This window comes from Pyxicephalus adspersus, chromosome 5 (assembly GCF_032062135.1).
Source record: "Pyxicephalus adspersus chromosome 5, UCB_Pads_2.0, whole genome shotgun sequence".
Classification (NCBI taxonomy): Eukaryota; Metazoa; Chordata; class Amphibia; order Anura; family Pyxicephalidae; genus Pyxicephalus; species Pyxicephalus adspersus.
In genome coordinates, this window is record NC_092862.1 from 101,451,076 (window position 1) to 101,471,522 (window position 20,447).

The window sequence follows — 20,447 nt, forward strand, 5'->3', positions numbered from 1 at the left end:
TCTTAATTGGTATTTATTCTGCATTGGTATTAATTCTGTAGCTGGGGGAAATAAACTTTTTTTTTACTGAATTGGAATTGACACATATATATTGCAGTCCCTACAGTCCCTAGTCTGCTGTTATTGCATTTGCTTAATGTTAGGGTCCATGTTTATAGACATTTTACAGCTAGAGGCAATTGTGGATATAGGTATTTATTTACCGATTCAGATTTTAATTATGTATTTTCTGCTTGTGAACCTGGAAAAGAAGTGGTATGTAATCTGGCACATATCCAGGTACTTTTACTTACAAACCAGAAAGAATAATGAATGTTCTTTATCCTAGTTCCTATTACTGGACCCAGTAATTTTGCCAGGACGTCATAGTATGGAATTAGGAATGTACCGAACCAGGGGATATAAATGTTAGTCTAGAAGCAACCAGCCCAGGCATTGGCAGGTGCTGCTTGTCTGTTCCAGGCTTGAAGCAGGGATAGGTAATGCAGGGATTTGTTAAATAACACACTTACAATTTAAACTACTGCTGTTACTTCAGTGACCTCAACAGCGGATTTTTTATTTTTTTTTAAATCTCAATCACTTTTTAATATTGTTATTAATAATATTATTAATAATAATAATAATAATATTAATAATAATACGAGATATATAGCACCAACATATTACACAGCTATGTACACTAAATAAATGTTGCAAATGACAGACCGGTACAGACAGTGATGCAGGAGGAGTGGAGGACCCTGCCCGGAGGAGCTTACAATTTAGGAGGTGGGGAGGTCCTACACACTTCTGCAGAGAACAGTGAACAGTACAAAACTGCTCTGACCTTACCTCACTCAACATTTTTGGATACTATGGAATATTTCTGATATTGAATTGTACTTCACTGGTCAGTTTACATATCCCTGTTGGTCGCCAACATTTCAAGTTGAAAGTGTTCTACAAAAGACCTAAAAAACTAACCCCTCCATTGGCTTGTTTCCCTGTGTGGATACCTCTGTTGGTCATCCTGCAATTTCTGAAATTTTGGATGCCGTGTTTTCTAAAGCTCTCTGTGGTTCGAACATCTGGCAGCTGTGCAGGTATAGGTCTAAGCAGTGATGTAGCCGCCAGAGGGTGAAACCACAAGGCACAGTGGGAAGCACAAACATCTGACTCGCTGAGAAGTTTTGAAAACTGAAAAGTGGTATGGAATCTGAAATGGGGAAAAGGGACACTGGCCGTCTGAAAGTCAAGTATCAGAACTATTGTACTGTTATTAACAAAATTACCTCAATAAAGTGTCTTCAAATCAAAAAACAAAAATATAATAATGTTAAATTTAGTTTTTAGATGTAATAACTTCATTAATTTTCATTTTTTATTTTAGGAATGTTTCCTTTATTATAAAGGTAATTGTGCAAATAACACATTTCATGCCTATTTTTGTCTTACATTCATTTCTTTAATGGATTTTGGAGATAGCCATGGTCAGGCAGGCTGCTGAAGGGCTCTGATGCCCCCTAATATTTGTTGTCCTGTATCATTCTTCTCAGCATCAGTTGTAATGATCTGTCCTGTCCCCAACAATGACTGTGCTTCTGGTATGAGCTGTTGTCACAAGAAGAAAACAAGACAATGTAGAAATGATGTCCAACCTTTGTCACTTGAAAAAAAAAAACTGTTTGCCCTTTTTTTGTGATTAGAGTTATTTTGTGCCTGTAGCTGTAATATGAGAAAATATTACAGCAGAAACATAAGTATTATTTTTCAGGTCATGAAGCCAGTTTATATTTAGCATTGTACCCTCGGGCCTGAGCTTCCACTAGGCGTTGCCTGACATGACATTGGTGATTTACAAGGAAGTTGATCAAATTTAGAAACTGTGGAAAGAATGAATACAGGAACAACACAACTATGATGTAATTATTTAGCTAATTTATGTTTGGCTCATACAGGTCCAAAATATAAATCTGAGAATACTTTGTCATTCATTTACCATTTTGTGGTAATTACAGGTAGCAATACCTATTATCAGCTAAAGTGGAAAATACAAGCATAGTGAAATACATGCCAGTGGATATTGGAAACAAAGGCTTTAAATGCATGCTTGGGGAATACCTGCTTTGGTACTAGACCTTTATCCAGGTGTTGCTGTACTGCACCAGTCCATCACATTTGCTTGTTGTTGTAAATCAGGTGATCTGAAAATCACTTTTCGTACCCTTTTTGTTGGAGATACATTCCCAAACCCACATTCTTTGCTGTTTCTCCTACACTAAAAGCAACATATAACGGTCAGAACTAAAAAGATTTTCACTCCCATCTATCGAGAGTGAACATAACATAACACTTGCTTCAGGAAGGACACATTTACTGGACTCTTGTTACTTGCCTATTTATAGGAAAGTGGCAGTGCCTACTGATAGCCCACCTCCTCATCGCGATATACCCACCTGCCCATTGCTGGAATTTTCTGAATAAACGAATATGTCAAATACTTTCAGGGCTTGGCTAAATAATGTAACTGCTCTGCTCATTTTAGAGCGTTTGGGCTTCCCAATTGGCTGACCAAGTCCAATATTAGGATGTGGGGTCATATAGGGAATGTCACATACTCTTCTATACTTAGAAGCCCTTCTTTAGTGTAATAGAGCTGTTGATCAGGCAGGAGAGTGTGGGGCATCACTGAGAAGATGAATATACCTTGCTGTGGTGGGCAAATGGCGCAGTCATTTTTTCCGAATACTCAAAATGACATTGTCTTCAAGTACATTTCAAAATGGGCCCAGGTAAATGTTCTGTTTCAAAACAATGTTATTTATTTGTTCATTGGTGGTTGGTTTGCATCAATTTTGACCTGAAATCCTCCCTTGGTGTTGTGCAATTAAAAACACTTTTTTTAAAAGCCATTATACACCAAAAAAACAGCAAAGAGGGCATCTATGTTGTATTCTTCCTTAAATTCTTAATAATTAGCCTTTACTACAATGTCTTAGGTTTTGATTGGCCGCCTCAAGAGCAGAAATACTTTATAATATTTTTATTTATTGTTTGATTACCTCATCTAGAGATTTAAAATCTAGACACAATGCAATATTGTTCTCCTGTGTGAGGGTAAAATGTAATGCTTCTGTTTATCCTGTCTTCCATTGTTACCATATTTGCATATTAACTTTGGTAATAAGCTTATTATAGGCAAACATTTTACAGTCAAAAATAACTACATTATACAATAGAAATGTTTGTCGTAAGAACAAAGTGAACAATGTATTTTTGTATATTAAAGAACACAGTTCTCAGGAGGGTTACTAAAAAAGCATTTAAAACAATGAGCCAATACCAGCAAGAACTTCCAATGCTGCTGGAGCTGGTTTGTGCTTGACATATACAGTTATTACAATTTAGTTAGTGGTACTGTGCTAAAATAGTCCAATGGATAATCTGACCTTTTTTATTTTTTACATCAAGTCCTTCATTTTTGTCACTGGAAATGATCTTTCATTATTGTTTCCAAAAACAAGGAATGACAGATAAACAAACAAGTGCTGTGCTCACAGAGCCCATTCTGTTCTATGAAGAGCAGAGGGGGAAAGGGGAGCGAGCGGCACCCCACTGTTCTCTCCTCCCTTGCATTGAGCTGTGGTCTTTCCCCATCGGTCGTTCATGGATCCATCCTGATGGATCCATAAATAGCATGGGGTGACATAATACAAGGAGAATGTGTCTCTGTAAGGGAGGGTAAAGAAAGTTTTTTGTGTACTTTATGAAATTTGTACATACATAGTAACTGGCTCTTTTATTCTGTCATCCAGTAGCCCTTATTGGTATTTAAAAGCAGCATCATTTTATTTTCATTTTTTTTTTGCACTGTACCTTTTTATATCGAACTCTGTATTTGGTAATGGGGCAGTTAATGAATACCAGATATTTTACCAATCTTTTAAAATAGGCCATTTTTTCCTTATACCATTGTAGTGGGCCTCATTTATCATTGTGTTTTGAGAATAGTTTCCAACAGCTTATTTCCTATAGCATCCAGTTGCATCCATTCATTCTATCCTTTCTGTTTTCATTACATACCTGGTTTAAGGTGACATCCTTACATATTCTCTGCAAGGCAGTCGTGGTTGATAGATGGAGCTATCAGGGCACTGTACATGGATTTATTGCACCACAAAGCTATTACACCATTCACATGTGATGCCGAGCCTCCATGATTGACAGAACTGATATCCAATGAATGAAAGGAACAGACCAGGGACCGTAAGCTAGAGGAAAACAGCTAGATGATGCTAATGTCCTCTAACCAAGAAAATGAGTATGCCTCCATCATGACTTGCTTCAGCTTCTTATGCACACTGTGAAATGTGTGTGCAGTGAAATTAGAGTAAGCAGTATATGTGCAAAAAAAAAAAAGCTGCACAACTGTGCAAGAGTGATAGTAAAATGGAAATTCAGTTTTAATGTTACCAATATGGCTTAAAAACAGATTTTAGCTTGCTTTTTTTGCATGGCTACATTTTGTTTTTTTTGATAACATGATTACCCAATCCAGGCATTAGGTTATTGGGCACTATTGTTTTGGACTGCTGGCAGACATTGTTTGGCTTTTATCCAGACAAGATATGTGGTCACATACTGCACGTCTTTGGAATTAAAGTTTTGTCGATAATTATAGTTATGGCTAGGTATTTATACTGTTGAATTCTAAAGAGCGTTCTCAGTTCTTCAGAGCAAAGCCATGTTTCTATAGTAACAATGATTATTGCTGCTTGGAATCTAACATGTCAAACCGCGAACTACAAAGAAATTGTTTCTAAGGAAACCGCAATGTGGAAATAAGGGGTAGGAACAAAGTTTGCTTTTTAATTAAGTTAAAAAAAAGTTTGCCTTCTGTCTCCAGGATAATTTGCATGTGCTCTAATTTGCAGAGCATGGAAATGTGCAAATGTCTGGATTAAACAGCAGTAAGGTTTATAACAAGGAGAACTATGGAAACAGTCTTTCTGAAAATATGTAAAGCCTTTAGATGATATTTAGAGAAGAACTCAGAAAGCTGTTATCTAGTGGACGAGTTTATTAGAAAGGGAATACCTAAAACCTTAAAGTAGGCCTAAAAACAAAAAAGTAAATATTTTCTATCCTATAGGGAACCATCTGTATGTGGCAATAGTGCTTAATCATAACTGAAGGTTTACTTTTTGTATTTGCACCATAAAACCCAGCAGTGGATTTCCAGACATGTAACTAAGGAACCCCCATTCTTTACCCTGATATATATACTGTACTATATATATCTTCAGTGTGAGATCATCTAATGCAGTGTTATCTTTTAGTGTTATGTAATTCTAAAGTGAAATTTAGTGATGTCCCTGCTGTGCTGCTTACTCTGTTGGAGAGGAAATTGTACCTTTGGAAGGGCAGAGCAAGGATCCGGGATTCTTCTGCATTGATAATTCTTTGCTGTTGATGCATCTTGAATATTTCCCAAGCAGTCATGAGTGAGGCAACTCCAATATAAAGAAGCAAATTCCTGGTATTCTACCTGGGTGGCTCACAGCATGCAGAGATAAAGTGCAAAACAGGGCATGATAGGTCTGTAATGACCAAAAGATCACATACATGGAGCCTTAGATCTTACAGCACCTAAATTGATTTTACTTAGCTGCCTTCCTCTCTTCCTAAAATCACTTGCTTTGCTCACGTTTACACTTTGCGTTCTAGATGTATTACTGAGCAGAAATAGAAATGTTCTCAGCCTCTTTTAGGTTGCAGTAGTTCTGAACACTTGACCCAAAAGCCAGGCATGTCCATTTCCAACTCCTTATTTTTACCACATCAAAAGACTGACAGAATTAAAGAAACTACCAATAAATTGAAGCAGGGCCTGTAATCAATATGTTGTCTGTAGCTGAGTTTATAGAAATGTCTCTTAGCAGCCTCGCTTTCTGTTCAAAGTGGTATTGGCACTTTATGCAGCGTGCAAGCAGTTTTCTAGAACCCAGCAATGTATTCTTTTTTACAAATGGTACCGGTATATCCCTTGTTTGACATCCTTAATAGGAACAGAATGGGGCAAAAAGTTGTATTGAACATCAACACTGAAAGAGGAACTGGGGAGAGTGTTACCATAATTAAATATTTTGCTGACTGTACAAAATTCAACTAAATTGAAATAGCCTTAGACACAATCTTTGTGTTATCTTATTAAAGCTTCAGGAATAGCAATTAAAGGTAAACTTGATAAAATGAACTTTGGATCACAGGACAAAAGTTGCTATCTCTTTGCTTGTTGTTGTCTTGAAGCTATTGCTTCACGGATATTCCATAAGGATATCAGAAAAAAGGAAAAACATAATAATTCAGTACAGTCTTAAAGTGCCATAGGAGGTAAACATATATATTATAGAACATTACAAGTTGATTAACACAGTAGCTTGCTTTTTAATAAATGTTATTTCGTGGAAAAAACATACTTTTTAAAAAGATCTCAATTTTTTTTTTTTTTTTAAATCTGTAGTATTGAGACAACATTTCCTTGTTCTACATTAGTTCCCTGGTGCCATAGAGTTCATCCTCTGAGTCTACTGAAATATGATGAGGTAATGCAGGTGTCATCAACAGGAATGCAGAGCCACTTCTACCTCTTAAGAATGCATCTCAGCATCCAGAAACAAGCAGAGTACTTACAGTACTATTCATGCGGTTCATAAAAGAGAAATTACAGCTTTCCTTCTCCAATGTCATAGGTCACTTAAATGACCCATTTTTGTGTGTGAATCCTCTCTAGGCTATGTTAAAGATAGACTTGCCTGTCCTATAATCTTGACGCAAAGAATTGTGAGTCTACAAATAATAAAGCTCTGTCTGAGCTGTAGAAGAAGATACTGGGCCTGATTTATGAAAGCTCTCCAAAGGCTGGATAGAATACACTTTCATCAGTGAAGCTGGGTGGTCCAGCAAGCCTGGTATGGATCTGGTCCAGGATTCAAAACATTTGCTAATTAATAGCAAATTACTTTAAAGAAATCCATTCCAGGTTTGCTGGATCATCTAGCTTCACTGGTGAAAGTGTATCCTCTCCAGCCATGGAGAGCTTTCATAAATCAGGCCCATATTCTCTAAAACTTCTGCCATGTTTTCACTGCTTCGGTTTGTACTAAAATGACATTGCCATCCCTTCAAACTTTTGGTAGAACAGCAGATGGTGTGATTACTCCCTGTGCACCTTATATGCAGATAATTCAGTCTGATCAATATTCTAAATCGCATGATGGCTACCAAATGTAATAGGTCTTTGTGCGTTAAATATTTTGTTCCAAGAGAATTATTTTATAATTAATAAAAGGTGAGAAAATCATTTTATAAATGAAAGGCCTTTAAATTTTGTCTGTCTAAATGTATTGGTGCAATAATTGGTTTTATATCCAATTTAAAGAGAAACGTTAATAAATTAATAAGTAATTAATTTATTAACGCTCTCTAAGGCTGGAGAGGATACATTTTCATCAGTGAAGCTGGGTGATCCAGCAAACCTAGAATAGATTGGAATGGAAATAATTTGCTATTTGTTTGCAAATGTTTTCAATTCTGGACCAGGTACATTACAGATTTGCTGGATTACCCAGGTTCACTGGTGTATCTTCTCCAGCCTTGGAGAGCTTTAATAAATCAGGCCCAATGTGTATATATATATATATATATATATATATATATGTTTGTGTGCGTGTGTATCATACATCATTCTTTTTGACTCTACTGCTATCTTGTAATGAGTTTTAGGAGTGTCCTCCGAAAGGTGCGTTTGAGACACAAGTAGTGTTGAACCAGTGATAGGAGTGTCTTGAGCTGCACCTTGCTTTTTATTTATTACTTGAAATTAACTTATCAGACACTGTCATCATCCGCCGATTATTCATCATGTAGACTAAAAATATCTGAGTTGTGTTGCACGTACACTTCTCAGGGCAAGTAGGCAGTATTGAGGGTGGTGAAAGTAAATGAGATAAATGTATACATAGATAACAAAAGGACAGCTTTATATTATCAGTACTTGTAGATCAGATGAAAGAATTGTTGTCAAGGCAGCAGAACAACCAAAGAGATAAATAAAGAAGCATGTTTTGTTGTGAATGTTTATTTTCTTTAGCAGAACATATATTTTAACAATATATTTACATGAAGGTTTAAAGGTTAGCATGCATACCTGACAACCAATGGTCAGAACATACTATCCAATCATAGGGAAATCAATAAGCAGAATGATAGATAAGTTATAAATCTTCTAGTGCAGTGTCCTCCAGGGATTGCTAAGGGTTCTTTGAGCAATTTGTACCTGTCAGGTCAGTTTACCTGACACTTTTTTGGGCATTCTTCCCACTGAACACTACACTAATCTAATTGTGAACTGTGCATATAGTAATTTTGGAAGGGGTGCTCTGAAGATCTGAAAGTTATTTATAAGGGTTCCCCAATGGGAAAAAAACAAGAAAGGTTATTCTAACCTATTTAATCATTGTATTCTCCCCCCTTGACATGTTTTTGGAGCATACTGCTCATAGATGTATGGTAATGTTTAGCATTTTATTGTTTTGCAAATAATCAAACTGGTATAAAATCAAAATGTTCTGTATTTTAAAAGTTTTATTAATATATAAAATAAAAGAAAAATATAACGTTTTCGCAAACATTTTTATAACAAAAAAAAAAATTTGTTTTACTATTACATTATATTCAATATATTCTATATTATATTCAATATAGGGGTTTGTCTCTTGATAAAGATTTGTCACCGTCTGATCTGTCACCGTTTGTTAATTACCAGGAAATATAATATTTTAAAGTATGTGTGTGTGTGTATGTGTGTGTATATATATATATATATATATATATATATATATATATATATATATATATATATATATATATTAAAAATAAAATTCTGTATTGTTGTGTACACAAGTGTAATAAGGCTTTGAAGCATTTTCTTTATGAGTCAAATACAAAAAAATTAGTTCAAGTTGGCATTTTTAGAACCAATGATCCAAGACCAATGCCAATTTCGTAAATAAATGCTTCCATAAAAGCCTATGTATGCAAATGTTTTGCTGGATGGCAGAATCCCTTTTGAATTAAAGTATATCTACAGGCAAAACTCACCAGGAATGAAAAAAGTTTGAGTTGTAACCAGAACAGAAATATAGGCGAAAATCTTTCAGTGGAGAAACTTACTGTGTCACCTGGCTGAGAAAGGGGGTTTTTCCTCACATTGGAAAGTTATCCTTTCACATTTCTTTACAGCTAGAGCACAGAAAAAAAAGAGAAATCGCATTGAGGAGACACAAATAGCAGATGACATGGGTTGTAACCTTTCTTTTCTGTGAAAAAAAATTGGATTTAGATATACTTTGTTAATTTATATAATGATATACACATTATTTACTATTTTTTCCTTTTCTTTCTGTGTTTCAGTTTTATGTGCTGAACGAGTTGGCCAGATGACTAAAACATACAATGATATAGATGCTGTAACACGTCTGCTAGAAGAGGTAAGTTCTGTAAATACAGCAGAGTGATTATCTCTTGTGGAGTCTGCCACCAATTTGCATTTATTTCCGTGACCTTACTATCTGCAAGTCAAAGTACCGTGTAGAAATTTCACTGTTGTTCAGAGCACAATGTTGCAAGCAAGATTTTCAATGAATACATTTCTTCTAGACCTTTTTTTTTATTTTTTCAATCTTTCCACTTTTCTAAAGTATAGGTTTTACAAACTGTTTTAAATGGTAATTAAACTGCATGAATTGTTCAGACTTGTAAATATATTGTATAGAATTAAGCATATAAAAATGTATAAACTAACCTGGTAAAGCAAACCTAAGATCTGAAACACAGTTCAGTTCCATAAGTGTCTCCTTAACATTTTTTCTTTGGATTGAACAAATTTTTCTTACATTGTAAGGGTAAACTAAAATGTTTAGTTTTCCAGCATCTTCTGGGCACGAGTTGCTCTTAGGAGATTGTCATTGGGCTTCTTTTCCCAAATAATTCAGCCAAACCTATTGTATTGGGCATTGTATTGAGTATTGGGCATTGTATTGAGTATTGGGCATATCCCCCTCTGGAAACACACCACTGAAAGGTTTACTGGTAGGGCAGCAACTTCTGCATATGCAGTGAAAAAGACACTGCAGATCTGACAGTAGTAACAGGGAATGAATGTACTTTAAGCTACACTTTTCCTTTTGAAGGAGGTAACCTGATAACATCTCCTAACATGCATATAATACGTTAGGCACTTTAAAGGAAGGAATTGCTGCTGAGCCAATTACAATAGATGAGTCTTAAAATAAACATACTCCCTAACTGATGATTTCTCACCCCTAACTAATCAACCTTTAATTGCGACCCATGTTCTTGGTGGTCCATGTTTTTTTTTTTTCTAACTAGCGTCACTCTCTTATTTGTTAACATTGACCTCCCAAACTCTTCATCTATACTGTTACTGGTAATATGGGGACATTCTGACTTTTCTTTGTCTCCAGTAGTACAGAGGAACTGAGTGACTCAAATTGTACAATCTAGCCATGATAATTATGCAGAGTTTTTGGAAAGTTTGATGTATTGTCGAACATTAGAATTACTAACCTGTAGTTGATACTCCCAAATGACAAGTCTGTAAAAAGTGGATTGTAAAAAGTGTTATAAATGTTGGTAGGTAGTTTTATAGACATTCATGCAGTCATTTTGTAAAAGATGATGAGGGTGTGTCAGACAGGTAATGGTAGCTGATAGCAACAAAATAAACAATGTCTTTGTATAAGTGATCCATTAATGATACTAAGCACCTAGTGACCATTTTTTTTCCAGATACATAAGAGCACCTACTTTATTGTGTCAATGTCAGGCAGTTGTTGTTCTTTGCCCTATGTGGTTTGCAAGAATATTGTGAAAGAAAAAAACTCTATTCATTGTGACTAAATAATAATGCTATATACCTGTATTGTTATGTAACAATAAGTATTTGTATTTTGTCTTACTTAATGCACACAGAAAGAACGAGATCTAGAATTGGCTGCTCGGATTGGTCAGTCTTTGTTAAAGAAGAATAAAACCCTTACAGAAAGGAATGAATACCTTGAAGAGCAAGTAGAGCACATTAGAGAAGAGGTAAAGTAACGTTTCTTAACATTGAAGTGACAAGTTTATAGCTATCATTTGCACATTTACTTAAAAGTTTCTGGTGCCCTAAGTTCATAGTGCAAGTAGTATTTCCAAGTGTTTCCAAAAGGACCAATCAGTTCAGAAGACATGTAGATAGCACAGACCAGCTCAAAATTTCACTTTTATTGTCTCACGCTTGTAAAGATAAAGGTTATGGATTATAGCCATGTAGCACATTGAATAACTTTAAATGGATACATTTATAGACCCTTACCTTTCTCTTAGGGTACCCTGCCTACTGACCACATAAATGCGAAGGAAATATTGTACAACTGGATATGAAGTGATTTAATAACTAGTTTTTGAAACGCATGTGGACACTATACATATGCTTTTATGTTAAAGGCGAAATCCATTCCAAGCAAAAAATAGTTTACAGTTGATTTAGTTGCTTGTAGTAACCAGATTAAAAATGGAAGGTCTCATTTCATTTGATTAATGACTGTTATAATGTTTAACAATGGTAAGATCAAAGTGACATGAATGATTGCACTTAGATGAAATCGCACTAAGTTCTAGACTGCAATCTAGTTCTCTGTGTAACAGAAATGCCCTAAAACTGTTATATATTCTAGGAATTTCTTCAGTTCCAAATTAGGCTTACCTCTCAAATATTGTGCTTGGTTATAGACTGCCTTTAAAGGCTTTCTAAACCCCCAGTTAAGTTATACATTACAGCTTTCCAGCCTTTAGATGTCATGGTTTTAGCCATGACATCCGCTTTTGTCATCATCTCATTAAATAAACCAATTTTTTTGTAGTTCACAGAAAATAGTTTGGGATGATTTAAATTGTTTGAGATGCAAGGAGACTAGATTTCTTGCAGGAACAACTAATACTTCTGTACTTGCAGAAAAAAATGGCCTAAGAAACAAATTGAAATGGTAAGATGTAGTATTTAAATTTTTGGTTTTGGGTTTAACTATCCTTTAGAAAATCTACCTAAGCCAACATGTGAATTCTGAAGCTTTCTGCAGTTCTTAGTAGATATGCAGCTCCTGGGCATGGCCAAATTATGCCCCAAAGGTTGGCTGTACCCCCTCAGTTTTTGGGCAGGTTAAGATACTAGATGTTGGTCTAATGGGATTGACAGGTATGTTAACATTGCGATGAAATGTCACATTGCCTGTACCGGTCACTGAGCAGATAAATATGGGTTCAGCCTTATCTTGGCCTAATGATAATGGTCAGCTGGAAAAATGTGCAATTATACTTGCCATCTGTTAAATTTTATTTCAGTCTCAATATTTTCTTTCCTACCTTGGGCTGTGCATTTTGTTTTGTAACCTGACAAGTGAGAAAACATCACAGTAATCCCAAAGTTTACTCTAAAACAGGTGAAAAAACGAACCTAGGAGCTATATGTATCAAAGATATGAAAGATTTGCTTAACTGACCATTGTCTGATCTCTATGGCAATCTTAAAATCCACAGGCACATATACATTAGATAATACTTCACTATTTGGACCAGTCATTTGTGTAAAATACTGGTCAAAACTGTATTCTGAAATGGAACTATCATGAGTTCCATTCATGCTTGGTATCTATGAATGCTGTATAGCTGCAGGAACAGGGGGATTGATGGTGTCAGTGATTATATCTAAGCAAGAATTCTTCCAGTCATGGCAGATCTTAACTCTTGTGACTGGGAGCTTTCACACATACAGGTTCAGAAAGTGTAGATAAAATGATACATTAGTTGATTGCTACTGATATCTTCAGTTAATTGGTAACAAAACCTTTAGTTCAATGTGCAGCCAGAGTGACCAATCTTCCTTCTTCTGGCTTTACTTGGTGGCCTCCAGCATAAAATTATTAGAATCTAGATACTCTAGAAACAGAATTTAAAGTTATAAGGAAATGGATAAAAGTGTTCTAGGCAGTGATTAAAGGTAGAGAAACCTTGGCTCATGTGATGGGGAAAATAAATAAGAGGATCAGAGGTGGTGTAGTCAAAATAATAACTAAATCCAGCATGGCAGATTTTTTTTTATAGACACTTCCAAAAAGCTGGATGCACCCGTAAAAGGTGGCATCATCTCAGTCAATATGGGAAACTAGCAGTCTAAATGGATATTTTTCAACATTTTTTAAAATTATTTTCATAGCATCTTTTGGGTACAATACGGGAAAAAGCCACTATTATAGTACAGTTTTTTGTATTTGCTATTCCTTGGTATTTGTTGCCGTTTCATTTCTCGCATGATTTTCGGGCTTTTTTTTTTTTATAAATAATAACTGCATTGCTCAGTGTCACCAGGTCTGTAACTTGATCCAGTCAATATTTGTATGTTTTTACCCCAAACATGAAATTAAATGAGTAGTATGCCTCACTTATGTCTGAACTTGTATAGAACACGATGTTTACATGCTTTCTTTCTTTTGCATCTGAAGGCTTTTATAGTTTAGCTGACTTCATTATGATTGTCATGTTCAGGTATCACAATTACGCCATGAACTGTCTATGAAAGATGAGCTGCTTCAATTTTACACCAGTGCAGCTGAAGAGAGTGAGTCAGAGTCCATCTGTTCTACACCGTAAGTTCCAGAGTTCACAGACTCATTGTTATATCATTACCTGGGCAAAGTAAATTTCACCTCCTGAGATCTCCACCTCTTCATGTCTTGTTCATGTCGGTTCCGTTTATTTGTATATAAGGTGGAATTGAGGATTTGAGAAAGGATAAGATCAACAAAGCTTTCTATATCAGGACAGGGTAATAATAGCAGCCTAAACACATTAAGCATTTAAATATTTAAATTGTATCAGTAGGTAAAAACCTTTTTTTTTTTTCCCACTTCTCTAATGTTATTAGTACTATATGTATTTTTACTGCTGACAGGTGTCACTTATGAAAAAAGGAAAACTTAGGGGCGTTCCAAAATTTTAAAAATGTGTAGAAGGGAAGTCATTCTATGGAAACATATGTCTAAGAGCTAAGAGGGCAATTCCCCTAATTTGGGGCAGGAAGTGAATGATTGGGGGGGGGGGGGGGGCAGGAGTTCACCACTCCCAGGCAGGAGTTCACCACTCAAGGAATTGCATATGAAATGTTTCTAGTATAAGTTTAAAATGTCATTTCCCATGCAGAGGTGTGACGATAGAGTGCCCTAGGGTTTGAAATGAGGTCAGAAGTGCACTTATATTTAGAACTGTTGACAGATGACATCAGTAAGACATAAATTAAGTGATCTAGGCATTTGTTATATTTTTACTTCACCCTGTTGTTTTCATGAACATGCAGGGATCTGCTGTGACTCTGAAAACAATGTTGTTTAGTGAAAATGTTCAGCCAATGTGCTGCTTAAAAGTTTGTTGCTTTTATTTCTACTATAGAACTTTGCAGAGTACATGCAGCTTTTACAGCTGACCATGTGGTAAGCATTATTCTGCTGTGGGGCCATCGGTTCAGTTTCAGTGACAGGGGCGGTAGCATGGGGTTTATATTTTCCATATTTCAATGGGTTATGTCAGTCCCCTCCAATAACACAACAGCACACAGGTAATTGACCAAATAGGGTGCTGGTGTGTTGTTAAGATTCGGGTGAAGCAAGCATGGTAACCACCTTACTATAGTGGGAAGAGGGTGCAAGTGTGCTGGATGGTAACAAAAGCAGAGAATGTAGGTGTGGTTGCTAGTTAAAGATGAGAAAAGGGGTGGGATGTGGAGCCAGTTAGTGGTAAAAGCAAGAAAACGTGCAGTTGGTTCTAAGAGAAAAGTGATGCAGGTGCCTTTGTTTGTGCAGTGTGTGATAAAAGAAGGGCGTGCAGTATTGCTAAATTGTTATATGCTGATAGAACAAGGAGTTCAAATAGTAGAACAAGAAAAAAGCAGGCCAGCAAAAAAAAAAAAAAAAAAAAAAAGCACTTGCCCATCACCACTCTGCACAGCTGCCTGCCTCACAGCATGGTGCCATGATAACAGAGCCTCATCTATGCCTCTTCCTTGCAACCTTAGTCCATCCTACATTAATGTACCTTTTTTTTTTTTTTAGTAAATCCTTATTGGAAAACATTTACTCATTCTTCTGGTATTCTAACACCCCCATTAGACAATGCAGCTCCCTAAACTATCCCCTCCCAGCTTTGTCTCCTCCCCATCCTTTGTCCCTGCCCACACCGGCCCAATTTCCCTTTTCACTCCTTTCCTTCACTGGCACTAGTATATGGTCATGATAGTCTTCTTTTAACTTATATTTTTGTTTTTAAAACAGTCTGAAGAGGAATGAATCTTCTTTATCCGTCCAAAATTATTTCCCATTTGACTCTCTCCAAAAGAAACTAAAAGATCTTGAGGATGAGAACATTGTTCTTCGGTCAGAGGTACACCCATTTACTGTATTAAATGATTTGCATGCAGACAGTTGAGGTCTGGTGACATCTAGTGGTATAAATTGTGTAATATGTTTCCAATTAGTTATGTATAAATAAAAAAACTTGTAAATTATAATAAATTGGAACAAACAGACATATTCTGTAACAATTCAAACCAGTCTATTAGAAAATAAATACATTTCTGTAAGATATGCAAGACATACTATAAAAAAAACTCTGAACATTGGTTTGTAATATTTTTTTTTTCTGAGCTGTCCATCTATATAAGCATATGCTTTCAGCTTGCAGCTCATGAACTTGCCAAAAATTCCTAGAATTATCCATGCAAATAGTTTTTGGGCCTACATTTTATATTCTTGTTACATGGCACATTTACAAAGTGTTATCTTATTTACAGGCATGTCATCTGCAAACTGAGACCATCACATATGAAGAGAAAGAGCAGCAGCTTGTTAATGACTGTGTGAAAGAACTAAGTAGGTCATCTGTACAATTACAAATAATGTGAATGTTTTGTATTTAATATATATGCAGAAGTTTCTATGCGTGTTGACTTTAAGCAGCAGAACTGCTCCACTCAAAATGACAACTTATTTGTAGTAACAGGTACAGCTAGGAATAAAAAATATTTTATTACCATATTTTTACCATTAGTATGATCTGGTGCTTAAAATATTCCTTGGGAGTCTCCTGTTTCCTGTACCTGCTTGTATTTCTATTAGCACATAAGATATGGAAAAATGGAATAAGATTGGAAAAAAATACACACTGAGAACTCAAAATCTGTCTCATCTTTAGTAATAAATCTTTTGCAGAACTTTGCAAAACCGCTGAATTTTGCTGCTGTGGATTCTGGGCACATGGGTCACAAATGCATTGTAAAGCTATTGCAGAAGTTAAAAATAGGACGTCTGGTTTGCATCCAATTCTGTTAATTTCCCCTATGGATTTTATAGATATGGCATAGCTAATGCTTCCTGCTTTTAGGCTCTCTCACTTCAACTGAATCATTGTACAGCGTAGTCTGGTCCATTACACTTAGTCATAGGAGTATATTTTGGTTTAGGTTATTGAGTTCTGTAAAGTAAGTTTATTTATTTATTTATTTATTTTTTTTTTAAGGAAAAGCATATAGGGATAGTTTGGAAGCCATGTAGCTCTGAAAATGAAAACTGTTAATATGTAATTCTTCATATCATCCTTACAAAATGTTTCCTTGTCCCTTGGGTCTACTAAGTATATTCCCTATCATTGCTGTCCTCTCACACAATTATAGTACTGCAATAACTATCTTTTCTTGATGTGCTGTTTTGCTGCATCATTATAGGTAGCTTTTCTCTTTTTAGTTTAGCCTGCAGGCCACTAAGGAATTACTTATACATAATTAGATTACACAAATTTCATCTGCCCAACATTGCTGTATTTTAGGGGATGCAAACATCCAGATTGCCACCCTGTCAGAGGAGTTAGCAAAGAAGACTGAAGATGCAGCACGACAACAAGAGGAAATCACTCATCTTCTGTCACAAATTGTTGACATTCAGAAAAAGGCAAAAGCAGTAAGTGCACCGGGCACAAATTTTAAACATGTTACTAGTATGGCTTCCATAGTACAGGTAATTTACAATAATTATGGGTTAAGCTAAATATTATAATATTTTGTCTGTTTTTTTTTAGGATTCTGCTTGTTTCTTAGTTTTTTTTCTCCCACCAAAATGTTGAGATCTCACATGTTGCCACATCAAAGTGTTTTAAATGACAAATAACAAGAGTGTTTTATATCTTTCTTTGCTTACAGTATGCGGTGGAAAATGAGGAGCTGGTACAACACCTAGGAGCTGCTAAAGATGCTCAGCGACAACTTACAGCAGAGGTAACATGATATAGTGTTTAAAAAGGACTCATTGCAAATAGTACTAATAATTTAAATATTTCAGGCTTATTTTTGTAGTTGTACATGCTCATATATGAATGGTTTAGATTCTCTAATGACTAGAGAAGATAAACTATCATGGGTAAGCCTGGGTGATCCAGCAAACTTGAAATAGATTTGGTCTAGGATTTAAAACATTTGCCAACTAATAGCAAATTATTTTTAGGAAATTCATTCCGGATTTGCTGGATTGCCAAGCCTATTCCATGATATTCTATCTTCTCCAGTCTTGGAGAGCTTTAATAAATTAGGCTTACTGTTGGGAAACTTTTATACTGAGGAATTAATATATATTAATATATAATATTAATAGTTGTGTTTTATTTACTTCAGTGGCTGTGTATTGGTGTTAGAGGGTATAAAAACATCATTGCTTAGCATTGCACACTAATATTGAAATATTTAAATATGTTTAGTCTTTATATTGCTAGCAGAGCAAAATGTATTTAGGTGCATAACCATAGTTAGTTTTCCTCTCATAGCTGGTTGTCGAAAATCATTATGTAGTGCATTTTAATGATTTACTCTACTTTTTCTACTGTGTACAGCTGCGGGAGCTAGAAGACAAGTATGCAGAGTGCATGGAAATGCTTCATGAGGCACAGGAGGAGCTGAAAAACCTTAGAAATAAAACCATGCCAAATGTCATTTCCAGACGTTACCACACCCTGGGTGTATTTCCCATGGTAAGATATTTTTGTTTTTTAATAAATACAATATTTTTTTACGGCTTCCTTATCAGTTCTGTCCGTAATACAGGAATGCTCCCATGCTAAAAAAATTACTCTGGGTCATCTCCTGCATAATAAGGAATGCTTTATTAAATGTCTTGTGACTCCATTGGTGTGTTTCTTCTACAGTTATCACAGCTCTGTTCATATTAGTCTGTGAGGTTCCTTAATTTACTATCTGGACAAGACTGTGCTGAATTCTCCTGTGTGAAAGCACTGAATATTTCTACTTGTGTGCAATGTGTTGCTCTTGTTTTAGTGAACCTAATATATCCAAAAACATTTGTATAGTAACAACAGTGTTGTAGTTCAAGTAACCTAAGCTGTTCAAGTGTCCCTGTAGAAGTCCTTGCATTCCAGGCCCAAGTTTCCAGATTGTTAACATCTTCCAAGTTGACATTAAGCTCCCTGCTCTCTAACCCTAAGCTTGTTCCCTGGAAGTCATCTGTCAAATTCTAGAACTTTTGTAGACATTAGAGTTACTGATTTTTGACAGCTAAATGTTGGGACCATGCTTTTTCTAAACTTAAAGCCCAAGGATCCTCAGGGCTCCACGAGGTCAGAAATAAATCAGAAAATACTCTTAAAACATGCTTTCCTTTTTTGGAATGCATATTTTGCATTATTATATTTCAACTCTTTAAATATATGTGTTTGGTATTTTATAATCTCCTAAAACCTACCTTCTTTACACTTTATGATTTTGTTGGTAAAGGAAGAAAAGGTTTCTACTGACGCTTATCATCAACACCTATTAAGAATTGATTTAAGGAGATCAAAAGGCTTTTTATTGTAGATTGTACCTGTACCGTGTGATACTTTGCTAATGGATCACACTGTTAGAGAAGATTGCAATGTAGAATGACTAGTTTGACTTGCTTTATTGAAGAAAGGACATTGGGCCTAATTTATTAAAGCTTTCCAAGGCTGGAAATTATACACTTTCATCAGTGAACCTGGTGATCCAGCAAACCTGGAATGGATCTGGTCCAGGATAGAGTAGCAAATTACTCTTAGGAAATTAATTCCAGGTTTGCTGGATCACTTTGCTGATGAAAGTGTATATTTTCCAGCCTTGGAGAGCTTTAATATATCAGGCCCATTATTTGCAACTTGGTGGAATATTAATGGAATATTTTCATAATAAGTTGTTAAATCTATAAATGTTACAACCTCCCTTAATGACCAGCTTCATTGTTCTTTCTCTTGCTCATCATTGCTATGTCACTTATTTGGCAGAAAACCTAATTACTGTAATTCTGTAGTGTTCACATCATATTATCATATTCACATCATGTGAATATTGTGATACGCATAATAGTCATCATACCTTTAGCAGTAGGTATTATTCATGATGTGGTAGACATGGTGACTACTACTATTGTAATAAATCATTCTTTTTATATTACAGGACTCTTTAGCAGCTGAGATAGAAGGATCCATGAGGAAAGAGCTTCAGATAGATGATACAGACTCCTTTGAAATGAAGTAGGACATATTTAATATAGATTATTTATAAATTATCTACCAGTGTTATCCAGAAACCATGCATATTTCATAAACAGAAACTGATTAGTTACAAGCTTTGCATTTTATGTCCAACACCCATCCAAAGTCCATTTCCTACCTACTTTGTTGGGTGCATGCAGCAGGAACTTTGTACTGTGCTTAAAATATCCTGTTAGTCAGTGCAGTAAATTGGTTTAGATCGTTAAAGCTTCCAATGGAAATATCAATGGAAATTATTTTGTCAGGAGGAAACTCCATTAATTAGTAGAAATTTTCTTTCATTCTCTGTTATGCTTCTAGGTCAGGAAGGGAAGGTACAGTAAATCTCTCTAGGTAGAAACAAACAACAAAATGTAAACTAAAACCCATTCCATTCCAAAAGTTGAGGAAACATTCACAGTGAAAATACAGACAGCAATACAAACTGACAATCATCTTCCTACCCTACTAAATACAAAGATGAGAATTCTACTTTAGGTGGCATGACCTCATAAGTGCGTATTTTGCAGTATTTTCCTCTCATTCAGTTTATGTTCATAATGGCATGCTTCAACATATGTCTGTTTGAACTGCATATGTGTAAGTTCACATCTATGTGCACACCAAAGTATTTACATATTTTGAAGACGCACTTTAAGCATTCATTGAAAAATTTCATTTTAAAAGCAGTTTGAGATGACCGGTTTTACTCCTTTTAAAGTTCTTTTACCATTTGTTAAGAATAGATT

General features: G+C 35.5%; 1 protein-coding gene across 8 annotated transcripts in view; it reads left to right on the plus strand.

Moving 5' to 3' along the window:
- TRAK1 (trafficking kinesin protein 1) overlaps nt 1–20,447 on the plus strand; it is a 78,072-nt gene that overhangs the window by 37,274 nt on the left and 20,351 nt on the right. For all 8 annotated transcript variants that reach the window (XM_072412283.1, XM_072412278.1, XM_072412280.1 and 5 more), the window contains 9 exons: nt 9,457–9,533; nt 11,038–11,154; nt 13,648–13,748; nt 15,426–15,534; nt 15,944–16,022; nt 16,975–17,105; nt 17,345–17,419; nt 18,028–18,165; nt 19,622–19,698. In XM_072412283.1, coding sequence (XP_072268384.1) covers nt 9,483–9,533; nt 11,038–11,154; nt 13,648–13,748; nt 15,426–15,534; nt 15,944–16,022; nt 16,975–17,105; nt 17,345–17,419; nt 18,028–18,165; nt 19,622–19,698 — 878 coding nt within the window. In that variant the 5' untranslated portion in view covers nt 9,457–9,482. The remainder of the gene's footprint in view (nt 1–9,456; nt 9,534–11,037; nt 11,155–13,647; nt 13,749–15,425; nt 15,535–15,943; nt 16,023–16,974; nt 17,106–17,344; nt 17,420–18,027; nt 18,166–19,621; nt 19,699–20,447) is intronic.